Source organism: Piliocolobus tephrosceles, chromosome 14 (genome assembly GCF_002776525.5).
Source record: "Piliocolobus tephrosceles isolate RC106 chromosome 14, ASM277652v3, whole genome shotgun sequence".
In the NCBI taxonomy this organism is placed as follows: domain Eukaryota; kingdom Metazoa; phylum Chordata; class Mammalia; order Primates; family Cercopithecidae; genus Piliocolobus; species Piliocolobus tephrosceles.
The window spans coordinates 26,085,676-26,096,672 of NC_045447.1; the positions used below are offsets into that span (position 1 = coordinate 26,085,676).

Genomic DNA, 10,997 nt, shown 5'->3' on the forward strand with positions numbered 1-10,997 from the left:
TTTTTTTTTTTTTAGACGGAGTCTGGCTCTGTCGCCCAGGCTGGAGTGCAGCGGCCGGATCTCAGCTCACTGCAAGCTCCACCTCCCAGGTTTACGCCATTCTCCTGCCTCAGCCTCCTGAGTAGCTGGGACTACAGGCGCCCGCCACCTCGTCTGACTAGTTTTTTGTATTTTTTACTACAGACGGGGTTTCACTGTGTTAGCCAGGATGGTCTCGATCTCCTGACCTCGTGATCTGTCCGTCTCAGCCTCCCAAAGTGCTGGGATTACAGGCCTGAGCCACCGCGCCCGGTCAATCCATCTTAAAAACAGCAGCAATCTCCTCTAGTTTCTCTCCACCTCTCTCCTTCCCTTCAGAGTCAGGCTGCCTGAGAGAGTGTTCACTATATAACTGACTGTATGACAAACTGCCCACCTACTCTCCTGCCTGTGAACATGTGCATGATCGTGTGAATGGTTTACAGCTTTGTGGCCCTACTAACAATGCTGCTGTGAACACTCATGCAGATGCACCCTCTTTAGAAAATGCAAATCTTTTTAGGGAATAAACCAAGACAAGGATGGCCAAGTAGGTCTAGAGATTCCATTCTGTCCTCCCACATTCTAGACAAGAAAGATCCTCAAAGGCTTGAGGCCTTCACAAGACTATAACTGAAGCCTCAGAGTCCTTGGAATTACCTCTGCAGACACCATTTTTATGAGTGGGACTAGAGTCAAATGGGCTCACTGGACTGCACAGGCTCGGCTTCGAGTAGAGCTGTGAAAGGGTGTCCCAGTTAACCAAGTTAATTTACATGTCGAATAAAGTTATTTAGTAGTATCTATCTGATTGCTGTACCCACTCTGCCAAAGATGAAAATATTGACTTGAATATAGTTGCTATTGAGTGTTCCCATTTCTCCCAGCATTACTGGCTGCTGCTGCTGCTGCTGCTGCTTTTTAATATATAGAGATGGGGTCTCACCATGTTGCCCAGGCTGGACGTGAACTCCTGGGCTCAGGTGATCTACCTGCCTTGGCCTCCCAAAGTGCTGGGTGTTACAGGCATGAGTCATTATACACAGCCTTATGGGCTTCTTCTTAAGGACACTTCTAATTTGTTGATAAGCTCATGTCATCACAAGGAAAAGGAAGAGCGTCTCTGCATTCCCTAAGGCAGAACATGTAAGTGGCTCATCTAAGAACAAGATCAAGTTATTTAAGGTATGTTAAAGGAAAAAATGAGGCAGCTGGAAGAGGGGGAATAGGGTGCTGACATTTAATGGGCACAGATTTCAGATCTGCAGGATGCAAACATTCTGAAGATGAGCTGCATAACTCATTTAAATATACTTAACACTACTGAACTGTACATTTAGAAATCGTTAGGATGGTAAATGTTATGTGTATTTTATCACAATTTTAAAAAATTTTAAAGAAAAGATAAGGCTGTTTAGCACATTTTGTTCAGCAAGTGGTACTGATCTAGGGCTCGAATTTGTTCTGTTTAAAGCCACCTTTCCTGTATTCACTCACATGGAGTTGGATTTTGATCGAGGCAGTAAAGGACCTTATAATTTTTAAGTCATTTTCATACTGCTTGGCCCACAGATAGATAAATATCCTTCTCTCTCTCCCTCTGTCTCTGTCTCACACACACACCCTCTCTTTCCTACTTATTCTTCACGCATATTCCTAACAACCAGGAGTCCAAGCTTTTCCCTCCCTCTTCTTTTTTGTTTAGTAAACATGACTGTACTTGAGGGCTTTCTGGAAAATGGACCTTGCGGGAGAGAGTGAGTTGTGCTTTTGGAGAACAGATGTATTCTACTTTGAGTATGAGTTGAAGGAATTATACCTAAGGATTAGTTTGCCAGGAAATACTTACTTTTAAGACATGTACCAGTCCAACCTGTAGGCGGGGAAAGCCTCTGGGAAAAAGAGATGCTGAATTGGAATGTTGTCAATAAGGCTAAGGCTCAATGCCAAATGAGGTTATAAAACAAAACTAAAGGACTTTGTCATGTGGCTTCCATTGAGTGAAGAATGGCACACTTTCTGAAGTCTTTAATGTCAACTAATGTTATCTATAACTATTTCTCAATTTTGCAGATTTGAAAAATAGAAAGTATCTGGACCACAACACCCTTGCCAACATGGAACATGTTACATATGGCCCGAACATGGGAACATGGTACCTGAAACCAAACAGATGGGACTGGAGGGAAGCTAGCAGGAGGGTCTGAGCATGTGACCCCATTTCTGCAGACAGCGAGAGTGCAGCACTTCGGGTTTTCTGGCCAGTTCTGCCAACAGGGAAGTGCAGAGAAAGGCCAGTGGACAACCAACTTGAGTTTGAATACACAGAATCTGGCAGCTGTGTGGGACCCAAATGCTTTATCTGGCAAATGTCCACCTGAAAGGAACATGGCTGCAGATAAGTAACAATCAGGCAGTCTGATACACAGGGATGGTGTGGCCTCAGTAGCCACAAAGACCCAACTTGAGATCCTAGTGACACCACCTGCACAAGGACAAGTTCCCAGAACTTGAGTTTCCTTGTCTGCAAAATGCGGCTGCAAGTAATCACTCAAAGTGCCCTTATGAAGAACACCCTCACCAAACACTCAAATGTTCCTTCTCTTCCGTGCCCATTGTTGGTCAGACTGGCCTCACCCAGTCATACTGCCAAGTGTTTAAAGAAACACTTAGCTCTGCTTTTGGCAGAGCAAATATTCTAACTTCCTCTGCTGCTGTAAGTGGGTGGGGTCCTCGATGGGGGTGGGGATAGATTTCCTAAATAGTAACATAGAATCCATCTATACGGACTTGCTAATGCAAAAAAAGCATGCTAATGCACATAGGTACCCAAAAAAAGACCAATTTTATGACAACCCTGTTACAGTGAACCATTCGCTCACGAAGGTGGCTTCTGAAAGATCAAAACAGCCTTTTTTTTTTTTTTTTTTTTTTTTTTTTTAAAGAGATAGGGTCTTACTCTGTCACCCAGGCTGCAGTGCAGTGGTACGATCATAGCTCACTGAAGCCTCAAACTCCTGGGCTCAAGCTATTCTTCTGCCTTAGCCTCCCAGGTAGCTGGGACTACAGGCGCACAACATAACACTCGGCTATTTGTTAAAAGTTTTTGTAGAGACCGAGTCTTGCTCAGAACAGCTTTTAGGAAAGAGCCCCAAGAATGGTAATATGGGAGAAGAGTATGTAAACTTCTGCCCTTACCTTAGCAGTAAGGAAAACATTAAAGTGTTCATTGAAAGAGAGCACAGGATGATCCGTAATTCTTTTTAGAAATTTATCCAAAGCTTTTCTTCTAGTCTCCACAAACTCTTCTGAAAAACGATCCACAACACCTTTTACCACAAACTTCTCGGGAAGAGGCTATAAAGACACGAAGAAAAAAATCAGAGTAATGGATGAGATGGTGCAAGGAAAAACAACCAGGCTGGCACACAGTTCTATTACCCTCTGTCCAAGAAAAGTATTTCTTAATCAGGCAGATCTCCATGTAGTCATTAATATAAAGATTTCTGAAAAATATACATGGAGTAAATATCCTGTCAATTTTATAATGCAAGGAATAAAACACTAAATATAGTCTCTGAAATACATGAAAGTAGATACTTATCGAGTAAATTCAACAGTAATTTTTACATTGCTTCATGTAAACGTGATATGACAGAAAAGTTATGGCAAGAAGAAAAGAGGAGAGGGGAGGAGAGGACAGAGGAGGGGAGGGGAAGGGAGGGGAGGGAGGGAGGGAGGGAGGGAGGGAAGGAAGGAAGGAAGGAAGGCAGGCAGGCAGGCAGGCAGGCATCAAGCACGTAAAAATATATTTAAATATTTTAAGCTTCTGCTCCCAGTACTTCATTCCCCATTCATATTTGGTGAATGAATAAATTAGGTAAAGTCATGTATTTTAAAAAAATACCTTTTATAAGCCAATTTTTTGGTTTAGATTTATACTAAAAAATTCTTTAAAATGTAACTTCCTTTATTCCCCTTACTCAAATACATTTCTCTATTATACTGACTTAGAGCCAATACTGTCGGCAATTTAAAACTACGGGCCTGCCAAGGGATCTTTGAACTTTTAATCTGTTTCCATAGCAGTTTGATCAACTGCTTGATTAAAAAGCCTTCTTTATTATTACTACCACAGGGAAAAGAAGTATCTGCCATGCACCTGTTTTAAAATATTTGAGCTATGAAATATTTTTAAAATTGTACACTTAAAAAATAGATAATTAAATCTAATAGATATTTCTCTAAAGAAGATATCCAATGGCCAAGAAGCACATGAAAAGATGCTTAACATTAGTAGTCATCAGGGAAATGCAAGTCAAAACCATCATGAGATGCCATTTCATACCTACTAGGATAGCCATAATCTTAAAACAAAAACAAAAACAAGTGTTGGTGAGGATGTGGAGAAATCAGAACCTTCATACATTGCTGGTAGGAATGTAAAACATGCAGCCACTGTGGGAAACAGTTTCGTGGTTCCTCAATAAGTTAAATACAGAATTACCACTTAACTCAGCAATTCCACTCACAGGTTTATGCCCAAAAGAACTGAAAGCAAGGCTGGGCGTTGTAATCCCAGCACTTTGGGAGGCCGACGCAGGTGGATTGCCTCAGCTCAGGAGTTCGACACCAGCCCGGGCAACATGGTGAAACCCCCTCTCTACCAAAAATATTAAATATAAAAACAATTGGCTGGGCATGGTGGCTTGCACCTATAGTCCCAACTATTCAGGAGGCTGAGTGGGAAGACAGCTTAGGCTCACAAGATGGGGAGGCTGCAGTGAGCAGAGACTGCACCACTGCATTCCAGCCTGGGTTACAGAGTGAGACTTCATCTCAAACAAACAAACATTTTTAAAAACTTTAAAAAAAGAATTGAAAGCAGGTGCTCAAACAAAATTTTGTACACAAATAGTCATAACAGCCCTGTTTACAATGGCTAAAAGGTAGAAGCAATCCAAATGTCCATCAACATGTGAATGGGCAAACAAAATGTGGCCTATCTATGCAATGGACTATTATTTGGTCATTAAAAAAAAAGTACTAAAACATGCTGCATCATGGAAAAATCCTGAAAACATTATGGTAAATGAAAGATGCCAGATACAAAAGTCCATATATATGATTCCATTCACGTGAAATGTCCAGAATAGGCAAACCCATAGAGACAGAAAGTAGATGAGTGGTTGCCAGGGGCTGGAGAGATCGGAGGAAATGAGATGTGACTGCTTCATGGGACAGGGTTTCCTTCCAGGGTGATTTTGAAACTTTCAGAAGGTGGTGATAGTTGCACAACATTGTGAATGTACTTGACGCCACTGAATTGTAGACTATAAAACGGTGCTAAGTTTTTTAGCACAATAAAAGAGCATATTATATATATATCAAAGTCATAAAGCATAAGAATAATACCAGTACTTATTAATCTACCACCCAACTTGACAGACACAACAGTGTCATTGACAAAGCTCCCTGTCAGCAGATCCCTGATCAGATCTCCACTTATTCCTGCCCCCATGAGGGAATTACAATCCTCAACTTTTTGGTCATTGCTCCCCTCTAAGTTTCAGTTTTAAAACAATGTGCTGTTCGTTGAACTTGTTTTTTAAGTTTATAAAAATAAAACTCCAGTTAATGTATCACTTAATGACAGAGATATAATCTGAGAAATACATTGTCAGGTGATTTCAATCATTGTGTGAACATCATAGAGTGCACCTACACAAACCTAGATGGTGCGGCTACTACACACCTAGGCTACACAGTATAGGCTACTGCTCCTAGCATGTTACTGTACTGACTACTACAGGCAATTGTAACACAATGGCAAGTACTTGGGTGTCTAAACATATTTAAATGTAGAAAACATATTTAAACATACAGTAAAAATACAGTATTATAATCTTATGGGACCACCATCTATATGCCATCCACCACTGACTGAAATGTCATTATGCAGTACACAACTGTATACTTCGCTTTTGTCATTCAATATAATCTTTCTGCGACTTATCCATATTGATGCATGTTTAGCTACAGGAAAATAATTTTACTATTCCATAGTCATGCGCTATATAACTGACTGTATGACAAACTGTCCACCTAGTCTCCTGCCTGTGAACATGTGCATGATCGTGTGAATGGTTTACAGCTTTGTGGCCCTACTAACAATGCTGCTGTGAACACTCATGCAGATGCACCCTCTTTAGAAAACGCAAGTCTCTTTAGGGAATAAACCAAGACAAGGATGGCCAAGTAGGTCTATCAAGACAATCACATGCTTTTTCCTTTAATACGGTAAGTGGTATAAATAATATATTTTCTAATGTTAAACCAACCTAGCAGTTCAAGTTCAAAGTAGGACATTAAACACAAGCATTTAACTTTACAACCTCCTCAAACCCCCATAATATGGCAATAAAGAGGACTTTTTAAAATTATAAACCCTGAAGGACAAAAACAAACCAGAAATAAGACACAGCAACAAGGATTAGTGGACTTAGCCAACCCAAAAAAGCAGAACACTAGGCTACTTGGAGTAGGCCTAGTAAACCTAGATTTAGAACACATAACCTTGAAAAGATTTAGGAATTGGTAACACCAACACCCCACGCCCTGGGAAAGAAGTATTTGGAGTATGAGGGAATTGAGTGCCCTCAACTTGAAAGAGCTTTAGAAAGTATGTTTTAGTTGTCAAGAGTAAAGTTTCTGATGCCATGCTTCCTGGGTTTATCTTTCGACTTTGCCACCTACTAGCTGTTTGCCTTCGGTCAAGTTCTATACATCTCTTGGTACCTCAAGAAGTTGGTGCTAGGTAAAAACTAACAGCATCGGCCGGGCGCGGTGGCTCAAGCCTGTAATCCCAGCACTTTGGGAGGCGGAGATGGGCGGATCACGAGGTCAGGAGATCGAGACCATCCTGGCTAACATGGTGAAACCCCGTCTCTACTAAAAACTACAAAAAACTAGCCGGGCGACGTGGCGGCGCCTGTAGTCCCAGCTACCCGGGAGGCTGAGGCAGGAGAATGGCGTGAACCGGGGAGGTGGAGCTTGCAGTGAGCTGAGATCCAGCCCACAGCACTCCAGCCTGGGTGACAGAGTGAGACTCCGTCTCAAAAAAAAAAAAAAAAAAAAAAAACTAACAGCATCAACCTCATAGGGTTGTCATGAGGATTAACTTAGCTAATATGTTCAAAGTGCTTTGAATGATTCCTACCACAGGGTAAACACACACAAGTTTGGGTGTCTTTGTTGTAAGACTGGCAGCAGCTTCAGGGGACTACTGATCTTCAGGGACATCTAGTGTTCATTTAACCCTTGACATGGTGGGAATATTCAGAGAAGATGCTAAGAATACTGGGGGATTCTTTACAACAGAGCAGGAGTTCCAAAGGACACAGTGGAAAGGTTTGTAAATGAAAGAAGAGAGGGGAATCAAATCAGGAATAAAATTACAGAGCCACACAAGGATAACATGTCCACGTGTGACACCCCGCAGAGCTCACGCTTGAGTAGAATATTCGAAATGCAGTGCTGGCTCAGACAAACGGGCCACTCAGCCTCATGCTGGCCCAGTCCAAAGCACCGAGAAGTTATCTTAATGGGATATGGCTGTCCTTCAGGATAATTCCTTTATTCTGGTCAGTTCTTCTCTCCCCTGTTCCTTTAGGCAGCCATTCTCATAATCCAGCTTTTCATGCTAAGCAGATTACTGTTTTTCTGAAGTGAGAACCAGGTGTAAGAGCATCAGATGGAAATTTCCTATTTTGCTTCCTCCACAGAAGCCCATCCACTGGGCATCACCCTCACCTCCACTCCTTAGTCCCTGTGGACAACAACCCCTCCTCCCCTAAAGCTAAGCACTCCATCTGTGTCCTCGACCCATTTGTTCATTAGGGTGCACCTGTCATTTATCTCTTCTCTGTATCTTCAACATCTCCTGTCCATCCAGCTCTGTTCCCAGAATCTATAAAAATATGGTTGGTGTTTCTTCCTAAAAAATATGAATCCAATCATCCCTTGACCTTGTATCTTCTCCCTTCTCCTTCCTGGCTCATTCTATCTTTTTGAAAGGAGTCACTTATCTTGACTTCACTCTATCCCATTGGTTTCTCAACCCCCAGCCTTCCCCCAACCCTCAAAACAAAACCGGCTGTGATACTGCCTTCAGCGCTGGGTTTCTCTGCCCTATCCCCACCCAGCTCAGAAACGGCCCTTTTAAAATTGAGAGCCAATGACTTTCTAATTACCAAATCCAGTGGATATTTTACTGTTATCACTTCATGAGCCCCGTTATGATACTCTCATTTGCTTCTGCTGAATAGGACTTGAGAGAATGGCCTGAGGCACAAGTAAGTGGTTAGGAGTGCCTCATTTAACATAAAGATGACATTCTACAGTAGGGGTCCATTCTTCAGATTGAGCACATTGAAGCTACGATTCATCAATTGGGGGAACTTGCTATTTAAAGGAACCCTAGAGTGAATCCTCCTGCAAGCAGAATTTTCTCCTGTCATAAGCGTTATCATTTCCAAATGTATGTAGCTGCAGAAACTTCCTATTTCAAGATTCCTTAATGGGACACACCTACTCTCAGCCTCACCTCTATTACTGTCTGGGTTGTTTACACATAGGAATCTGGGTTACTGGCAAAATCAAGTCCATCTATAGTCTGTAAATCACATCATGTAAATGAAAAGAGCTCAACACAGTTCTAAGCACATAGCAGATGTCTAACAAATGCCAAGTATTTTTATTAATTTGTAAGCACTGAGAACAAAAAGCAAAAAGGGGAGTGGACTTACAGGTAGACAGTTTATATATCGTTTAGGCCAAAATGTCTTTAAAAATCGATTGTAGGAAGCAGGCACAGTGGCTCATGTCTATAATCCTAGCACTTTGGGAGGTCAAGCTGGGAGGATTGCTTGAGGCTAGGAGCTCCAGACCAGCTTAGGCAACACAGCAAGACCCCATCTCTACAAAAAATAAAAAATTAGCTGGGCATGATGGTACACACCTGAATTCCCAGCTACTGTGAAGACTGCGGTGGGAGGATTGCTTGAGCCCAGGAGTTGGAGGTTGCAGTAAGCTATGGTAACGCCACTGCACTCCAGCCTGGGTGACAGAGCGAGATTCTGTCTTAAAAAAGAAGTCATTTGGGATCTACTTCTTCATGCCCACTAGAATTTTTAAAGTAAAATAGCAAGTGTTGGCAAACGTGGAGAAATTGGGCCCTCATACATTTCTAGTGGGAATATAAAATTATAAGCCACTGTGGAAAACAATTTGAACAATTCCTCAAAAAATTAAACACAGAATCAATATATGCACCAGCAATTCCATTTCTTGTTGTGTAGCCAAGGTAACTGAAAATAAGCACTCAAACAAAATCTTATACAACCACCAGTGTTGATAACAGCATTCTTCATTAGAGCTGGGCTGGGAAAAGGAGGGAATTGAGAGTGATTCCTTAATGGGTACAAAGTTTCTTCTGGGGCTAATGAAAATGTTCTGGATTAAATAGTGGTGATGGCCGTACTGTTTGGATGAGCGGAGGCAGGATGGCGCACTTCCGGGTTCTTCACCAGCTTTACCCGCGTGCGCGAAAATGCAGCCGGCGACCCGGGAAGGTGCAGATCAACTGGGCATGTGCCAGGTGACGTCAATCCGAAGAGACCAAGATTTACCTGGTCGCACCTGCGGAATGCCCCCCGACACGCCTGTGCCCCGCCTATTGCCCTCCCACTCCTAGAAAAGCCACTCTTGGCCAGTGAGCCAGGCGGCCTTCTCACCGCCCCACTCCTGTCCGGATGTCGGGACTGTGGGAACCCCGCCCGAGAGCCCCCGGGGGGACTCTGTCGGCCTCCTTTGCCGGAGGCCAATAGACATCTCCCCCACACCTTAAGTGACCAAAAATAAATGTGCAGTTTTGCTCCTACACTTGCCTACCCGCTGGTTCTTTTGCGCTCGCTCGGCTGTCTTAGAAAAACAAATCAGTTGGTGCCGAAGTCCCGGGAGGAGACCCCTCCTCAGGCCTCTAAGGATTGAGGAACCTCCTCCTGCTTCCACACCGCAGATGGACCAGGACCTGAGACCCGCTTCCCTCACTCTCACGGCCTCTCTGGGGTAAGTGCCCTTGTCTCCTCTTTACCTCCCTCGGCCCAAAATCCTGCGCGGGTCCGAGGGCCACTTTTGAGCCACCATGTGGCTCGGGAGACCCGTTCAGAACGGAGACGTCCGCCTGAAGGTAATCTCCACTTTGGCTCCATGAGCCTCCAGTCTGTGTCTGCTGGTTCCAAAGGACGCTTTGAAGCCAGGCAGAGATCCACTTCCATTTCCATTGTGTCCATTGTGTAAGTAAAGAGGAAACAAACGGGAAACCCCCCCCAGTCCAAATTTCCAAAGAGCACCCCCTTAGGGTGCCTCCTAGCCAATTTAAAAACCTTGCAGCTTGAACAAGACCTTAGGAGGAAGCGGTTAATTTTCCTTTCCACTGTGGCGTGATCGACCTCAACAATTTCTGCCAGCAGCTAGGCAAGTGGTCTGAAATTAATTTACGTACAAGGCTTTTGGGCCTTAGGCTCTCATCCCTATACTCCTTCTCTCCCCACTCTCCCCACCCCCTCCCTTCCTGCCCAGACTCCTCCTCCTCCCCCCATCCAGACTCCTTCTTCCTCCTCCTTATCTACTAGTAATCCACTCGGTCCCGTGCCTCCTTTGGGGCCCCCAACTGGCTGTCTTGAGTCCCCTATCTCTGCCCACACCCTCCTACAGTGTTAGCGCCTTTGCGAGAGGTGGCTGGGGCGGAGGGGGTAGTCAGAGTACATGTCCCTTTTTCATTGGCCAATCTTTCCAAAATTGAGAAGCGTTTAGGTGATTTCTCAGCTAATCCTACCATATACATAAAGGAATTTAGACACCTTTGTCAGGCCTATGACTTAACTTGGCATGACCTCCAGGTTATCCTAACCTCTACC

General features: G+C 43.6%; 1 protein-coding gene across 1 annotated transcript in view; it reads right to left on the reverse strand.

Annotated features, from left to right (window-relative positions):
- Positions 1-10,997, reverse strand: part of SNX30 (sorting nexin family member 30) — a 127,827-nt gene that overhangs the window by 43,248 nt on the left and 73,582 nt on the right. Inside the window, exon 4 of the mRNA XM_023201747.2 lies at positions 3,217-3,375. Within this exon, the coding sequence (XP_023057515.2) occupies positions 3,217-3,375 (159 nt within the window). The remainder of the gene's footprint in view (positions 1-3,216; positions 3,376-10,997) is intronic.